The sequence below is a fragment of the Triturus cristatus genome, chromosome 3_2 (genome assembly GCF_964204655.1).
Source record: "Triturus cristatus chromosome 3_2, aTriCri1.1, whole genome shotgun sequence".
NCBI lineage: Eukaryota > Metazoa > Chordata > Amphibia > Caudata > Salamandridae > Triturus > Triturus cristatus.
Genome location: NC_140584.1, coordinates 893,475,844 through 893,494,748, shown reverse-complemented (window position 1 = coordinate 893,494,748; position 18,905 = coordinate 893,475,844). Strand labels below are relative to the sequence as shown.

At 41.8% G+C, this 18,905-nt stretch overlaps 1 protein-coding gene across 1 annotated transcript in view; it reads right to left on the bottom strand.

Annotated features, from left to right (window-relative positions):
* The window catches only part of P2RX5 (purinergic receptor P2X 5), a 505,454-nt gene that overhangs the window by 149,426 nt on the left and 337,123 nt on the right, over positions 1 to 18,905 (bottom strand). The window contains exon 6 of the mRNA XM_085649317.1: positions 938 to 1,018. Within this exon, the coding sequence (XP_085505443.1) occupies positions 938 to 1,018 (81 nt within the window). The remainder of the gene's footprint in view (positions 1 to 937; positions 1,019 to 18,905) is intronic.

Genomic DNA, 18,905 nt, shown 5'->3' with positions numbered 1-18,905 from the left:
GAATCCATCGCGGAGATAGCGTGCTATCAGCAACGCTTATCTCCCAAGCGATAGGAATCCATGCGTTAGCTGGAAAACAGTGTGATTATCGCTTGAAATCCAGTGATAATTGCATTGCAACCAGCGATACCTTGCTGATAGGGCAGGGTGGTCTTAGCCATGTAATCCACCTCCCATTGGATTACATGGCTAAATCAGATTACAAGCAGGCGTAAGGAAAGTAGCGATAACTGTGGTTAGCGCTACTTTTCTTATCGCTCTGCTTGTTTGCATGCTGCTTGATAATTGGAGAAATGTCGGTTAGCTACATTTCTCCAGTTATTTTGGCACGGAACGCACACTTTGCATCTCATTAGAGATGAAAAGCTGGGCGTTGTTATAAGGGGCGCTAAATCAGAAAAACATGCAATAGCGTGTCTTTGCTGATAAGGCGATGAAATTATCGCCACTTTTCACCCGAAAACTGACGCAAAAGCGGCGATAATTCCATAGCGCCGCCTTGTTGATATGCCCCCACGTTTTAATATGTTACATCCCCAATCTAGGCTGCTGAAACTACAGACAGAATAAAGGAAAGTACACATAATACTTTTCAGTGTGTTTTTAATTAAATCTCAATTTTACTCGGAACTACCAGTGGGTGGCTGCGCATGACCTAAAGTGGAACTCTATTAAGTCAGCGTTTCTTCTATTTTCCAATCATGTCTGCTGAATATCTCTGCTACCGGCATGTCCATTTTAAAATAAAATCTAGTGAGATAAAGATTTGTGTGGATTGGTAAGTCATCAGCAGAGTATCCTCTATGCACTACATTGATAAAATATTAGATATTGCTCACATCACTTGCTCTCCTGATGCTTTTAGAATAAGCGGCGCAGAACACATGACGAACATCTTTTGTACTGCTTATAAGTTGTGAGTAAAAGGGGCACTTACTTAGAGAAGTTAAACTTAGGGAAGCGGATGGAGTTCTTGATGTATACCGTGAAGGTTTCTGCTTTTCCTAAAAGAGGTTCCCTGCAACCAAACACAAACAATGAAAACCCATATACGTTGAGGAGGAAATACACGCAATAGTTCTTCAAAAGATAATTTACCATGTAGAATTCAACAACTAGACAGCAAGTGCTGCAGAGCACTGCTTGTCCCTTCGACTGCTGTGAAATTCTCTGGTGCTCGGACACTTAAAGGACTTTTCTCTCAAGCGTAAATAGGAAACACAGACTTCAAGGGCCCTATCGTACTTAATGGTTCTAACAGGAGACTTTCAGGTCTCATATGTTCGCTGTAGATCGAGGAGACTTGAGTAGCAGTAGTAGAGTTCCTGATTTGAAACAAAATATATACATATATCATTTCTGATGGCTCCTGATTGGTAGAAAGGAAAAACTTCATGCAGCAGTATTTTCTGAGTTTTTGGGTGGAAGAATAGGAGGCATGGGAGTTTGGGGTCGAAAGAAAAATAGAAGGAGAGATATAGAGATGCATGCTAGGACGTAAACATACTGTAAAGAATCAGATGACACATTTAGATTTGCTAGATACAAAGGCCTCGCTATCACTCGATGCTTTTGTTCCTCCCTATTCTAGAAATGTTCAACCATTCCAAGTTTAAGGCGCTGCATCTGCTTGTTCGTCTTTGAGCTGGGGCCCTGGCAATCTTCCCCATTACGTAACATTTTCAGGTTCTTCTGACACCACCTGCACCAGCACTCATATACAGAGTATCCCAGAGGACATCTTTTTGAAGATGTGGCAGTATGCCCAAATTAGTCAACGACTATTAATCATTGGAAAGGACTAACCCCATGCTGCTGCCAGGGGCAGAGCTCAAAGCCCTGGCAGGACTAGGCCTTGTTTGACTCACAGAGAAGTTTCAATGGTCATCAAAATAGCTTCCCACACTGGTCTGTGCAAAGGCTTCCCCCGAAAGCAGAAAGTCTGTAGGCCGCATATAAACAAATGTAGGTGTGGTAATAGAATATCCCTCTCAGAACCTGCTTTAGGACAGTGCAGCCAGTGCAGCCACACCTAGTGCTGAGCTTGTGAGGTACTGTGTTTAGAAATAACCTATGGGTTAAAAAGCACCTGCTGCAGAGTTCCTTGTGTGTGCAGCAGTTTTCAGGGAACAGTAAGAATATCTATACAACTCTGGTGATTAATGTTCCTGCTGGAGACAGGGATCACAGTTTTGTCTCGTGGTAGTTTTTCCTCATCATAAGATAGCGCAGAGGGTTTACATGCCTGCTGCAAAGAGCTTGTACCATGTGGATCACAGAACTGAATTTAATGTGGATAATTCAGTGGGTTACTACTTTTGTCACAGAGATCCTTGTGTTACTTGCAGTTCATAAGTTACAATCCTAATACAGCACAGAGACCTATGAACTGTCATCTAATAGCTACAAGCTAACTGCATGGTATATGTTAGAAAGTAATATTTTTCCCCAGTCTTTCATTATCTTAATGTTGCCAAAAGGGTGTGTTTGGGTAGATATACATTCTTATTAGTAAAGTCAACCCCAACTACAGTGGTGCGTTTTAAATCCTACGTTTGCGCTTCTCCAGAACAAACGCTCTTAAGATATACTGCCTACTGGTATGAATGAAATGTGATTCCTACACCTACTCCTCATTGTCTTATGTAAAATTTCCTTTGGACTGATGTACACATGTATGATTCACTGTCTCTGTAGAATGTGTGTGTGATGTGAAGTGACACCCTACATTGGTATGGGTAGTGCTATAAAATAGAAGAAATGCATGCGAGGCAGGGGTAATGGAGAGATGAGCAGCATTGTCGGAGTATGGTAGCGAGGGAATCTATAGAAAAGGTCATGGGCGGAGCGGTGCTAAAGCCGGCCCTTCTCCCACTTGGGAAATAATAACAACGGTGAAACTTGGATAAACTTTCAATAGCCTTCTAACAATCAGAGCACCACCCATTCTTCAGTACATGGTCTTTAACTTTTTTTCTACGAACTGACATTTCCCTGATCCTACATGGTGAGCTCCGCTCCCTGATAAGTAGTAAACAGCGAAACACTCCATTTGTCATTCGAAGCAAATATATTTTTTATTCAGACGGTGCCTATTTTCTTTTAGGATACATTTTTTGTAAAGCCATAATCATACAAATGGTCCTGCTGTTTTCATGTAAAACACTTGAAAAGCACCTTAAATTCCTTATTGTAATTTTATTATTTCTTTCTCTTGACATACCCTATTCCTTTAATGCAATGTGATTACTCTTTATTCTATTGGTTGATTCTCTCTCCTGACTTGCTAGGTACCTATGCTCTACTGCCTCTATCTTGCACTCTTTCCTTTATGAATATTTTTGTCCATTCTCAAAAATCTTTCAGATGCATAGCATATACATATTTTTGTATATCTATTCACTGAAAAAAACAAACGTTTTCAATGGTACCTGCACACACTGGCTATAGATTACCACACAAGAATTGTCAAAGGTAATACATTTTGCATTTGTATAGTTCATGTGCACAACATTCATGTGCACAGAAGGTGCAACTAACAATTGGTGCTTAATTAAATTAGAATATGCCAGTTTTGTTTACCTTTCGTGAATAGAATGTTGATTAAACAATAGACAATGGTTAAGCTGCGCACAACGTATTTCTGGCTTTTCCCTATGATGATTAAGACCATAGTTTACAGGGACCATGAAATATTTTCCATATTTCCGTACTTCAAAGGTCCCTCTGAAACATGGATTTTTGTACCACTGCATTTTGTACAATGAAAGCACCCAAAAATGTAATGTAAATAAATATAAAACCTCAATAAAATAAGGCGTTGCTATCTTTATAGATCTTTATAGAGCTTGACAAAAGTACCCTACACCTGTGAGTCAGTTACAAGTGCAAGTTTACTATTACCCTTTTGAGTAAATGTACTATTTTTTGGTTTTCTTCATTTACAAATGTAAGGTTACTCAAAAGTGTAGATTTACATGGCTTCTCCCTCTGTATTATGGGGGCTGAGCCTAATTTATTCAACAAGCACTGGCAATGCCAAAAGCTGTTGCGTTGTTTGCCAGCCTTCTGGCAATTCTTGTTTTGTTTGTTATGGTTTGTGCAAAACTTTATTTTTTGTGAATAGGCCGGGCACTCATCAATCTACAAGCAAAAAAGTGTTTTTTGGTCTTAAATGACCACACGTTACCATAGTACTCCCTGGCACAGAAAGGAACTACTTTGTGTTCCTTGTAAAAAGGGCATCATGCTGTAACTCATAGTGAAGTCAGTTAATGACTGAAGTGGGCTGATACCTTGCTCCTTAATGAATGCTGGATTGGGTGTAAGAAAAATGCGAGTGACACCACACCACAGACTAAGGGATACATTCTGGTTGAAACCCCGATAAGTAACTATGTTATACACATAATTGTAGTAAAATCAAAAGGTCTTGGCTAACAGAGACCTAAAAAAGTCAAGTAGTCTGGCATTTAGTGGCATCTCACAAAATGATGGAAACCCCCTGTAGAATGTAAGAAGGGTCCAAGAGGTTCCCATATCTCAAACATATTATTGAACTTAGGCTGAGCGGGTGCCCCTTGAAGGGTTGGAGGCCCCTTGCACCACAGGGTTAGTAGGGGGCTTTGTTATGCCCCTGGTGGCATTGGCTGTAAGCTCCTGCCAGAAAGACAGAAAGAAAGAAAGAAAGAAAGAAAGAAAGAAAGAAAGAAAGAAAGAAAGAAAGAAAGAAAGAAAGAAAAGAATCAAAGAAACAAGAAGGAAAGAAAAATATTGAAAGAGAGAAACAAGAAGAAGGAAAGAGAGGAAGGAAGAAAGAAAAAAGAACAAAAGAAATAAAAAAGACAAAGAAAAAAGTAAAAAGAGGATCACTTAATACTGAATAGTTTCAAATTAACACAACCTGGTATGCTGTGAAGTAGCAACATTGACAAAAGCAAAACTCCCTAAAAGGAATCTACAACAGCATTGCCAGTAGATGGGATCTGATAAAGATAGAATGTGCATCTGAAGCATCCCGCTATCACACCAGGCTAACACAGAGGCAACACTAAAGTAATTATAAAGTAAACACAAAAACACTGGCACTTAAGGGAACTAGTGTGTGTGTGGATGGGCTCCTTGTGAGGGAGCAAAATGAAGTTACCGAAAGTGAAGTCAACCAGTGGCTTAAGGAGGCTTGCCCGTTCCTCCATGCTGTATGTTGTAGTGTGTGAAAGCAAAATGTGAGTGAGACAACAACAGACCAATAGATGAAGAGGGGTGTCTAAAAGCCCCATGTATGTAAGTATATTATACATATCATAGCAAAATTAAAAAGTATTGGCTAACACTAGACCTAAAGCTACAGTCATTACAGAATGCTGCTGTGAGGCTGCTTTTAAATATACCTAGAGGTCAATCGACCTTGGCTGGAATTAGAGCACTGCACTGGCTCCCCGTGCAGCAACATGTAGAATTCAAGGCTCTATGCCTGGTTCACAAAGCATTCTACGGGGGAGGGGCCAAGGACATCCAAAAAATGTTTATGCCCTATAACCCCGCTCGTGCCCTAAAATCCAGTAATCTGGGCCTTCTCCAGATAGACAGGATCAGGCGAGTGAGATGGGGTGGAAGAACTTTCTCAAACTGTGCAGCAAAGCTATAGAACAAAATGCCAACAGCCATGAGATTTCACTCAAGTCGACAATCCTTTAGGAAAGATCTGAAGACCTGGCTGTTTACCTCAATCTAGCTCCTGTAACATAGGCTGTACCACTTCTATACACATCAGCGCCAAGACACCACGGCATTCGAGCGCTTTACAAGCATCTATCCTATCCTATCCTATCCTATCCTAAAAAGGGCCATTAATAAGTCCAGTGCTGCACATGACCTACCACTGGTACTGGAAAATATATACATAATAAAAAAAGACAGTAGTTTAAAAAGACAAACACACCAACAAACTTTGAATCAGGCAGTTCCCTCCATAATATTAGTTGAATAGTTAAAATAATTTGGGAAACATTCCAAAATAGCATTACCTAAAAGTGGGAAGCAACATCTTTGCCACAACACATGGATACTCATATAGTTCCTAGAGGACTGAAAATCTTTACAATTCCATCATATGACAATCCTAACCCTAAAATGTTGGAGGTGTGGGCACAAAACTCAGGTTCATGCTCTAAAAGTATGATGCAAATTTTGGTGAAATATGCATAGCAAGACAGAGAGGTCTCTGTAAAAATTATTGAAGAAATAGAGAAATGACTCAAGACAAGAACTGAAAAAGATTAAACTAAGAGCATAAAATCAAAATAAGGAAACAACGAAAGTATGAAAGGGATACTGAAGATCATGCAATAGGTCGTATATTATACTTTAGCAAAATCTTTGAACCCTTACATAGAGAAGAAAAATATGAACATATCCAAAGACAAAATGAGGGCACTATTTCTGAGAAAGAATCTGACACGCCGGGGGACAGTGATACTTCTATGACATCGGAAGGGGAAGGGAAAAGTCAGACTTTTTTAGACAAATACCGGCTCCTATGAAAGAAATGGAAACAGGTTCACCAGCAAGGAAGAGGATAGTTTCAAGGAAGAGTTTGAGCCACAAAATCCAGAGGAAGAAGTATCAATGAGAGCGACAGAGGAGAATAAACAAAGAGCAACCCAGTGGGAACAAAGATGGGTCCGAAGAACGGACAGTAATGATGGGGTACATCGAAATACCAATGTAAATAATCTGTCAGACAGAGTGCCTACCCAAGAAGAACTTTATGTGTTATATTTTGCCATGTTTTTCTGCGCGAGTAGTGATGTTCAAACCAGTGCTTAATTTGAACCTATGGTTTCTGGTGCTTGGCGCCAGCACTTAATTGTCAACACTGGCACTTATGACAGTCTGCCACACGGTGACACCGTCTGTCTGATTGAAAGAACTGCACATCATTATGTGCTTCTTAATTAATTATACATAAAAAATGACTAATGCCTGGTGCCCAAGACATTCTTTTAGTTTTTGGGGCAAGGAATAGTCTGAGCTGTCACACTTGTAGGAGTGTGATGGGCAGTGGTTGTGTTGGAATGACATTTACAGTGCTAACAGGGGCAACGGGTGGTGCATTCTGCAGTGGCCTCCTGATGAGGGCCCCGTCACTTGAATTTCTACAAATTAAGCACTGGATCAAACTAGGATTGGCCTTTTATTTTATTAGGAAGCTTGAACTTAACATAATTTGCCAACAGAAAGAAAATACTGAAGCACCGAACATTCCAAGACATAATTTTAACTTACAGGATTTTCTTCAGCTTACTGATAATGATCTTCTAACTCCACTACGTTCATCAGAAGCAGATGAGATAAATGACATTGATAATATGGAATCTATCTTACAACAATCAGATATTCACTATGACAAATGCTGTCCAACTAAATTAAAATTAAAATCTCTCCTTAGGCCTCAAACCCCACATGTTAGTATTGATACAGTTCATGAGGTGGTTATGAGAGATCTTAAAAAGTTGAGTTAAAAAATCTTCAGAGGAAACTAACCTGACCTGGTCTCAAATGAAAGCATTAAAGGTCCTTGCAGATGATGATAACATAGTTATCCACCCTGCAGATAAGGAGGGGCAACATCGTTGTAAGGTCTGAAAGCATGTATAGAGAGGAAGCATTAAAACAGCTTTCAGTCAGAAACAATTATGTTCCTATCATCAAGGAGATATATACCACTACAGTTGTGTCTTACTAGGAGCTTATATAGAAGTGGAAAAATCAAGGAATTATTGTACATGAAGAATTTAGCTATGTGAAATGCACTTTTCCTCACCTGGCTACTTTTTACCTTTTACCTAGAATACATATAAACATCAGATGAACCCTGCAGGAAGACCTATAGTGACACCTATTGGGAGTCTCCTGGAAAACTCCTCAAAGTATATAGATTTTTTTCTGAGACCCTTTGTGACGTCTCTAACATCTTATGTAGAAGATACTAAAGCTTTTTTTTAAAGGATAGAAGGGATGCCATGGGAGAAAGGTTTACTTTTGATGACAATAGATGTGACTTCATCTATATGAGCATATAACATGAGACATTCATCAGGGCTTACCAACAGTTCCTTAGGGCTAGACTTATTTCATGTAATGCTCATACAGCTATGATTATTCAAATGGTGAGTTAATGTATAGAAAATAAAAAAATTCTTTTTGATGACACTCTGTACAGACAAGCATGTGGTACTGCGATGGGCACTTGTGTCGCCCCCAGTTTCACATATAAACTGATGGCAGGAACACATGCCCTCAGCCCCAGAACTGAGAGAAGATATGGAAAAAGTGGTTTTGTGGCTTAGATATATAGAAGACCTGTTTTTAATTTGGCAGAGTATTGAAATAACCAGTCGTGATTTTGCGACGAAGCTAAACAATAACAAGTTGAATTTGAGATTTGTGAGTGCAAGCCAAATTGTTTTTCTATATATATGGATTACAGTTAATTATGAACAATGTTACATTAGAAATCAACAGCTGGTGACAGTCTTTTACACGCTCAGAGCAGTCCCCCTGAACAACTGACATGAAGCATTCCATACAGTGAGATGTTCAGGGCGCGAAGAAACTGTAGTTCTAGAGAAGATTTTGGGTCAGATTTGAAAACCACGATTGCAGATTCCGGGAGATGGGATATCCTTCATGTTTTCTGGAATGTGCCAGAAAGACAGTAAGTGAGAAAACTAGGGTCTACCCTTTTTATTGCAAAATTGGATAAACAAAATGCACGAGTGATACTATACTATCTAATTGTATTTCCAATCATCCAAAAATCACTTATTGCACAAGTGGGTCTATTCGGGACTGGCTGAAACACAGCGATATCAGTAAGAAACGGAAGAGTAAGGACCTGAGTCTTAGTGGGTTCTGTATTTGTGGTAAATGTAAAGTGTGCCGATATAGCAATACACCGCATGGTTCATGTGAGAACAAAATTAGACAAATTCATAACATGTAGTACCAGTTATGTGATTTATATTCTGTCACGTACCTGGGACAAACTATATGTAGGAAGTACTATTCGCCTTTTAAAGAAACGAATATTAGAACACATGAGGGCCATTGAGAAGAATGATAACCATTATTCTGTGGTCCGCCATTTCTCAGAAATCAATTTTTCTGATCGGATTATTCTGATATATTATGTCATTGACAGAATCGATCCTAATCGTGGAGGTGACAACAGGGTCATACAACTTAGACAAAAGAATCTAGGTACATTAATGACGGCGGTGGATGTGTGTTTTATTAACCGTGAGGGGGTTTCTTGCATAGTTTGGTAGAATTTTTGTCGAATCCCCTTTGAATGGCTTGGTGTGCATGTGTATTAAATGTGCCCGTCAATAGCTACCCATGTTTGTATAAATAAATGACAAGGGTGTCTACTTGGAGAGTACCCACCAGCGGGGGCGCCGGGATTAGGCACGGTAGGGTGTCAGACATGTCAGAGCTTCACTAGCGGTGTGAATACATTCTACGTGGATTCATTGTATGCATAGTCGCCTTTTAATGAATATCACTCAAATCGTCATGGTGATAGGTACATACGGTTTGTCCAGCAACACAGCCCCCCTCCTAAAGAATAAAATTAAAAAAAATTCAAAAGGCCATGACCCGGGGGTTGGGGTCCCCGGGGCCGATTAAGGCCTTGGGAGGGCCAAATTAATTTTTTTCAACCAAAAAAATTAGGGTGCAGGCCCTGGGGGATGGGGTCCCCAGGGCTAATAAATTAGAAAAAGAAAGGGGGCCACACAGCCCTCCTTCTCAAAAATAAATAAATAAAAGACCGGCATCGCGCCGGAGGCCATGCCCCCTTCTTGCAGCACTCTGCAAACGCGCCCCCTGGCCAGTTGTAATTTGAGGAATTAATTCCCCTTCAATACTGAGGGTCCCTGAGGGCCAACTAGCCCAACAGGTATCTCCAGTATGCGCCAGGGAGCTGCGTTGCAGACAGGTGTTCTGAGGCCACGCCACTTTTTACACCTCCATGCAACGCAGCCACAGGGCGCGTTTACACAGTGGTGAAGGGAGGGGACGGGGCCTGAGGTGACGTGTGCAAACACGCCCTGTTGCACGTTTTTAAGTTGGGGAAATAATTCCCTTTCAATCCTGAGGGACCCTGGGGTCCAACTAGCCCACCAGGTGCTTCCAGTAAGCATCACTGCTCTGCGTTGCAGAGAGGTGGTGCAGGCCGTGCCACTTTTTACACCTCTCTGCAACGCAGCTCTGTGGCGCTTACTGGAGGTACCTAGTGGTCTAGTTGGACCCTAGGGACCCTCAGGATTCAAGGGGACTTAATCTCCCAACTTAAAATGGCTACAGGGTGTGCTTACACAGTGGGGAAGGGAGGGGACGGGGCATGAGGTGACGTGTTCAAACACGCCCTGTGGTGCGTTTTAAGAGGTAGTTTTAATCCCCTGCCCTATTATATACTAGGGGCTTACAGAGGAGGTCATGCTAATCACAGGGGGACCTCAACGCATAGTGTGCCCTAGTGTATGTAGGTGTTTTCACTGTATTCTGAGTGCCTTTTAACATAGCACTGGCTCTAGGACTGCTTAGGCAGACTCAGTTACCACCAGTATCCGTCTGAAAAAGTTGAGGGTACAGGATGATTTTGCAACAAGGCTTCTTTCTGCTCTTCTGTTTGTTCTTTCTGCACGTTATATTTCTTCCTGCACTTTTCTTCGTCTTTGAGGACTTCTGTTGCTTCTTTCTGCATTTCTTTTTTTCTTTCTGTGCGTTTTTCCTTCTTTCTTCACATGTCCTATCTCTGTAGGCATAGTTAGAAATTAGCATTTAAAAAACCTTTGAAATTCACTGAAAAAACCATAGGTTTCAGGCACGTTATAGGTAGGAATTAGCATTTAAAAAAACTTAGAAATTCACTGAAAAAACCATGGGTTTCAGGGACGATATAGTTAGCTGGAGTTTTCACTCGTACAAAACCATAGAAATTCCCCCGTTATAGTTAGTTCAGCTAACTATAACTCGCGCGCCCGCAATGCACTGCTGATGACGTCACATATTACATCACTCATGACATGGTCAGCGACATCACTCATGACATCACTGATGACATCATCCTTGTGATAGAGTGGCAGACCTCCTCTCCCCCTAATATAACCTTTCATACACACATTCAAAAATAGAAATTAAAATTTTCAAAACAATGGACATACCAATACCAGTTACAACAACCTATTCAGTAATTGTAAGATCCACATACACATCCAGTCATTCACCAACAGTCCTATACAGTCACTCATACATGCACTCACTCATCATATGTATTCATACACCTATACATTCTGTTACACAACGCCACTCATCCATAAAGTTACTCACACACATAGTCACTCATGCTAATAAAGAATCAAACATCCGATTACCTGCATATTCAGTTATACACACACCACCACACTTACTTCTACAGAAACTTACACATACTTAGTCTTTTAAACAATCACTTATAGAAACACATACTTATTCATACAGGAACTCTTTCAGTCTCTCACTCTCACATATACTCACTTATATACACCAATAGTCACATATACTAGTTTAAAACATATGTAGTTACTCATAGAGACACTATTGAGACAGTCATTCACTCACTAACATACCCATGCACACACTCATCCACCCATACAGTCCTGCACACATGCTGTCTTCAACACATACAAACAGTGAGTCACTCATTCATGCACCTATGCACTACGTAATACCCCCCACCGAACCATACAGACATCAGACACTCATACTGTTACTCAAAAAATCAACTAATAACCTATATAGACACTCATGTAGCTACTCACCAACCCATGCAGCCACTTATACACAAAGTGAGAGACTGATACAGATATTTACATATTTAAACATTACTCACTAAGATACACTTAATCAGTCAGTAATACAATCAATTTTTCAAAAAACAAATCATCCATTTAGACATTTATATACCCATTTATTCTTCCATCGACCTTGAGATATACATATATAAAACATATATAATTTTCAGAAAAATACACATTTACTGGATGATGTCATCAGTGATGTCATTTGAGATGTCATCAGTGATGTCATGAGTGATGTCACTGACCATGTCATGAGTGATGTAATATGTGACGTCATCAGCAGTTCATTGCGGGCGCGCGAGTTATAGTTAGCTGAACTAACTATAACGGGGGAATTTCTATGGTTTTGTACGAGTGAAAAGTCCAGCTAACTATATCGCCCCTGAAACCTATGGTTTTTTCAGTGAATATATATATCTATGTAGATATATATATATATATATATATTTATATGTAGAAATATATCTATATATATATAGCACCACACTGCGGCTCAACTTTTTGACACTCACGGTGCTCTATGGCGGTGCGGAGCGTGGAGACGGCAGAGCCAAGCCATTTGAAGTATCAGCACGTAATTTCCTTCGGAAACATATCCACTCACGGGTATTGTTGTTCTCCAATTCTTTTAATTCATTGGCAGAAACATTTTACGGACAAACAAAGCAGCCTAACACATTTTAGTCTATCCAAGACCTTGATCACGGGTTCAACAAAGCGCAGCCATTCTATTTGTGCTATATGCTAAACAGGATTCGTTACATCACATCCTCCTCATCTTGCGCTTTGCATTGTGATAATTGTAGCGTGTATGATAATAGGCCCCCAAATGCGCGGATTACAGGTATCCGCAACAGTGTATGTGAGTAAAATTTGTGAATAAACAAAAGTGGTCATAATAATACGTGTAAGAAATAGAACATAAACATTAACAGTTATGTGATCCAGGACGGGTGTGTTTACATATGGCCCTGCTTTTTACACGTGTGTAAAAGCGTTTGGATTTTGTTGGTGTTTTTGAATAAATACCTGGTCTGGGGCTCAACCTTTTATATTTGGTGGATTATGTGAGTGTATATATATATATATATATATATATATATATATATATATATAAATTTATTGAAAAAACCATAGGTTTCAGGCACGTTATAGTTAGAAATTAGCATTTAAAAAACCTTAGAAATTCACTGAAAAAACCATAGGTTTCAGGGGCGTTATAGTTAGCTGGACTTTTCACTCGTACAAAACCATTGAAATTCCCCCGTTATAGTTAGTTCAGCTAACTATAACTCGCACGCCCGCAATGCACTGCTGATGACATCACATATTACATCACTCATGACATGGTCAGTGACATCACTCATGACATCACTGATGACATCTCAAATGACATCACTGATGACATCATCCAGTGAATGTGTGTTTTTCTGAAAATTACATGTTTTATATATGTATATCTCAAGGTCGATGGAAGAATAAATGGGTATATAAGTGTCTAAATGGATGATTTGTTTTTGAAAAATTGATTGTATAACTGACTGATTAAGTGTATCTTAGTGAATACATGGCTTAGTGAGTAATGTTTAAATGTGTAAATATCTGTATCAGTCTCTCACTTTGTGTATAAGTGGCTGCATGGGTTGGTGAGTAGCTACATGAGTGTCTATATAGGTTATTAGTTGGTTTTTTAGTATTAGTATGAGTGTCTGAGTGTATGTATGGTTCGGTGGGGGGTATTACGTAGTGCATAGGTGCATGAATGAGTGACTCACTGTTTGTATGTGTTGAAGACAGCATGTGTGCAGGACTGTATGGGTGGATGAGTGTGTGCATGGGATTGTTAGTGAGTGAATGACTGTCTCAATAGTGTCTTTATGAGTAACTACATATGTTTTAAACTAGTATATGTGACTATTGGTGTATATAAGTGAGTATATGTGAGAGTGAGAGATTGGAAGAGTTCCTGTATGAATAAGTATGTGTTTCTACTAAGTGATTGTTTAAAAGACTAAGTCTGTGTAAGTTTCTGTAGAAGTAAGTGTGGTGGTGTGTGTATAACTGTATATGCAAGTAAATGGATGTTTGATTCTTTATTAGCATGAGTGACTATGTGTGTGAGTAACTCTATGGATGAGTGGCGTTGTGTAACAGGATGTATAGGTGTGTGAGTACATATGATGAGTGAGTACATGTATGAGTGACTGTATAGGACTGTTGGTGAATGAGTGGATATGTATGTGGATCTTAGAATTACTGAATAGGTTGTTGTAACTGGTATTGGTATGTCCATTGTTTTGAACATTGAAGTTTCTATTTTTGATGTGTGTATCAAAGGTTATATTAGGGGAAGAGGAGGTCTTCCACTCTATCACAAGGATGATGTCATCAGTGATGTCATTAGTGATGTCATTTGAGATGTCATCAGTGATGTCACTGACCATGTCATGAGTGGTGTAATATGTGACGTCATCAGCAGTGCATTGAGGGCGCGCGAGTTATAGTTAGCTGAACTAACTATAACGGGGGAATTTCAATGGTTTTGTACGAGTGAAAAGTCCAGCTAACTATAACACCCCTGAAACCTATGGATTTTTCAGTGAATTTCTAAGGTTTTTTAAATGCTAATTCCTAACTATAACGTGCCTGAAACCTATGGTTTTTTCAGTGAATTTCAAAGGTTTTTTTAATGCTAATTTCTAACTATGCCTACAGAGATAGGACATGTGAAGAAAGAAGAAAAAACGCACAGAAAGAAAAAAAAAGAAGCAACAGAAGTCCTCAAAGACGAAGAAAAGTGCAGGAAGAAGGATAACATGCAGAAAGAACAAACAGAAGAGCAGAAAGAAGCCTTGTTGCAAAATCATCCTGTACCCTCAACTTTTTCAGACGGATACTGGTGGTAACTGAGTCTGACTAACCAGTCCTGGAGCCAGTGCTATGTTACAAGACACTCAGAATACAGTGAAAACACCTACATACAATAGGGAACACTATGCGTTGGGGTCCCCCTGTGATCAGCATGACCTTCTCTGTAAGCCCCTAGTATATAATAGGGCAGGGGATTAAAACTACCTCTTAAAACGCACCACAGGGCGTGTTTGCACACGTCACCTCAGGCCCCGTCCCCTCACTTCTCCACTGTGTAAACATGCCCTGTCGCCGTTTTAAGTTGGGAGATTAAGTCCGCATGAATCCTGAGGGTCCAACTAGACCACTAGGTACCTCCAGTAAGCACCACAGAGCTGTGTTGCAGAGAGATGTAAAAAGGGGCATGGCCTAGACCACCTCTCTGCAACGCAGCGGAGTGGTGCTTACTGGAAGCACCTGGTGGGCTAGTTGGCCCCCAGGGTCCCTCAGGATTGAAAGGGAATTATTTCCCCAACTTAAAACGCGCCACAGCGCGTGTTTGCGCACGTCACCTCAGGCCCCGTCCCCTCCCCTCACCACTGTGTAAACGCGCCCTGTGGCCGTTCTAAGTTGAGAGATTAAGTCCCCTTGAATCCTAAGGGTCCCTAGGGTCAAACTAGCCCACTAGGTACCTCCAGTAAGTGCCACAGAGCTGCGTTGCATAGAGGTGTAAAAAGGGGCGTGGCCTCAGAACACCTGTCTGCAACGCAGCTCCCTGGCGCACACTGGCGATACCTGTTGGGCTAGTTGACCCTCAGGGATCCTCAGTATTGAAGGGGAATTAATTCCCCAACTTACAACTGGCCAGGGGGCGCGTTTGCAGAGTGCTGCAAGGAGGGGGCGTGGCCTCCAGCGCGATGCCGGTCTTTTATTTTTTATATTTTTTTAAGAAGGAGGGCTGTGTGGCCCCCCTTCTTTTTCTAATTTACTGGCCCTGGGGACCCCATCCCCCAGGGCCTGCACCCTAATTTGTTTTGTTGAAAAAAATTAATTTGGCCCTCCCAAGGCCTTAATCGGCCCCGGGGACCCCAACACCCATGTCATGACCTTTTTTTAATTTAAATTCTTTAGGAGGGGGCTGTGTTGCCCCCCTCCTCAGGCCACTTATGGCTCCGGGGACCCCATCCCCCGGGGCCGGCCTTTGTTTTTTATTATTTTTAAAATATATATATTTATAGACACACCTAGGACATGCTGGACAAAATATATGTACCTATTGCACGACTATGCATAGAATGAATCCACATGGGATGTATTTACACCGCTAGTGAAGCTCTGACGTGTCTGACGCCCTACCGTGCCAAATCCCGGCGCCCCCGCCGGTGGGTACTCTCCAAGTAGACACCCTTGTTGTTTATTTATACAAACATGGGTAGCTATTGACGGGCACATTTAAAATACACGCACACCAAGCCATTCAAAGGGGATTCGACAAAAATTCGACCAAACTATGCAAGAAACCCCCCGGTTGATAAAAAATACATCCACCGCCGGATGTGTAATACCTTTTATTTTACTCTCTGGAAAGGAGACGAACCTCACTTGAGAGTCACAGCGTGCTCCTGGCTGAGCCCAATGAATCTGTCACTGCGCACAATGTATTGCATATTATATTTCACGCCCTGGTTCATCTTATATCACGCTTTTTGGTGCATAGTTTATACCATATACTACATCTAGTTTTCATTTTCAATCGTGCTCTCAGGACTATGTTCTATATAACACTGCGTCCACCTACCCTTTTCACGGGCATTACATTTTGCGATGGGGGTGGAGGGTCAGGGGGTATTTCTGCCAAGTGAGCCCTGAGTCACAGTCACAAGCGTCCTCTTCTTCCTGAATAAAAGTGAGATTATGCTGCATACTTGTTCACACAGACACACATTTTAAAAACAATAAAGTTCCTAATACCCACCTTCTCTGAACAGTTAGCTTGCTGCCCCATCCACCTCCTCCCTATCCTCTGTTGTCTGAATCCATGGACTAGCCTCCTCCCTTCTGCCATGCATGGTCTTATGTGCTGCCACTGCCCTCCATTTAGCATGATGTACCAGTCCACTCCTCCTGCCCTCCATTGCCCAATTCTATGGCCCATCATTGACCTCCTGCTTAGCCTCTGTGCTTAGCTTGCTGCCCCTATTCTCCTTCCCCCTGCCCTCCGATGTCTTTGTGCATGCCCCTGCTCCATCCTTTTTGCCCACTATGTTCCATGGACCTGCCACTCCTATCTACTCTGAGTGTTCTGTTGAGCTGCCACTCCCCTCCCACCTGCCTAGCATTGTCAGATGACTGTAACCTGTCCCTGCCACCTCCACCCTGCCTGTCCACATGCCATGCCCCTATCCCCTTCCTCCTGTCCTCCATGGTCCATTTTACTGCCACACCCTTCTGCCCTCCCTGATCTGTTGTGCTGCAACTGCTCCTCCTGCCTGCCCCACACGGTCTGTTGTGAGGCCCCTTCCCCTGAACTCTCTTGTCTGTGCCCAGGTCCTGACCCTCCCTTCTATCCTCCATTGTCCTTTGTGCATGCCCCTGCACCCTCCTTCTTGCCCATCATAGCCATTGTGCTGCCACTAACCCTCCCGCTTTCCATGCATGGTCTTCTGTGCTGCCATGGCCCCTCCCACCTTCCCTGTGTGGTCAGCTAGCTGCCCCTGACCCCCTCCCACCTTCCCTTCATGGTCTGTGTGTATGCCACCATAGTCTCATTGTTGCTCTCCATGGTGTGTCTTGTTTCTAGTGCCCATCCTGCCTGACCTCCATGGTCATCTTGCTGCTCCTGCCCTGCCACCTTGCCCCCAGCCCTCTGTTTCCATGTGCAGACCCCCTATTCCCTCCCTCCTGGCTTGTCTGTTCCATTGTAATGCCCCTGATCCGTCCCTCCTGCCCTTTATGGTCTGTTATGCTGCAGCTTTCTCCCCTGTCTGTCCATTATGGTCAGCTAGCTACCATTGCCTCTTTCCCATCTGTTCTCTGTTGTCCATGTGCATGGTCCTGTCCCCTCCCTATTGCTTTCTATGGATTGTTGTGCTGCACTCCCATCCCGCATGCGCTGTGTGTATTGTGCTGCTGCAAACCTGATGCCTGCCCTGTAGGGTCAGTTTGGTGCACCTCTCCATGTCCCTCCTGTCCTCTGTTATCCGAGTCCATGTCCCTACCCCAATTCCTCCTGCCTACCATGATTCAATGTACCATACTTGCGAACATTTTGAACTTGGTAAGAAAAAAAACTGGGGTATTGATTTTCCCCTTTGAGTTACATTGAAAAAGAGGAGATTGTAGACAGGAGACAGATCAAATAAAGCCCATTTGAGCTTAAAAACATTGGACGTTTCCTGGCTGAAACAGGTCTGTTGGCATGTATGGTTGTACTACCACTGCCTCTTCCTTCTGCCCACAATGGTCTATTATATTGCCACAGCCTCTCTTGCCAGTCCTGTATTGTTGGTTTGTTGCCCCTGCACCCCTTTCCACTGCCCTCCATAGTCTGTTGTGCTGCCACTGCCCTTCCTGCCTGCCCAGAGTGGTCAAATTGTTGCCTCTGCACTCTCCTACCTTCCTTCAATTTTCAGAGTCCGTGCCCCTGGCCTCTGCCTCTCAACAGTATCCCAATGAACAACTAGATTGCTAACATTCTATATTTATTGCAAAAGTGTGGAACGCCTGACGTCATCTTGATGTAATCAAAACTGTAATACCTAGAGTATTTCCTTTAGAAATTACATATATGAGAGGGTCTTATTTGCATCAAAATTATGGTTAGTGCTCTAAAAAACTAAAATGAGGACATATTTTCTGAGTTTTCAAATAGCGACAAAGAACTTTTAAATTATTTGTAATCTTTATGTTTTTTTATCCAGTTGACCACTTGATTAAATGTTGCACCTTGGCGAGAGGATGTGGTGTTACTTCCAGAGCTGCAGACTTTGCAACTGGGGAATCAGGTTGGAGTTTCTGCTTCAGCTCAACATTCTGTGATTGTGGTCAAATCACTTAATCTCCCCATGTCTACAACCAAAATGAATTTGATCTTGTGTGATGTAACCAATGCTCATGTAAAGCATTCCAATACCTGACAAGTCTGCACTA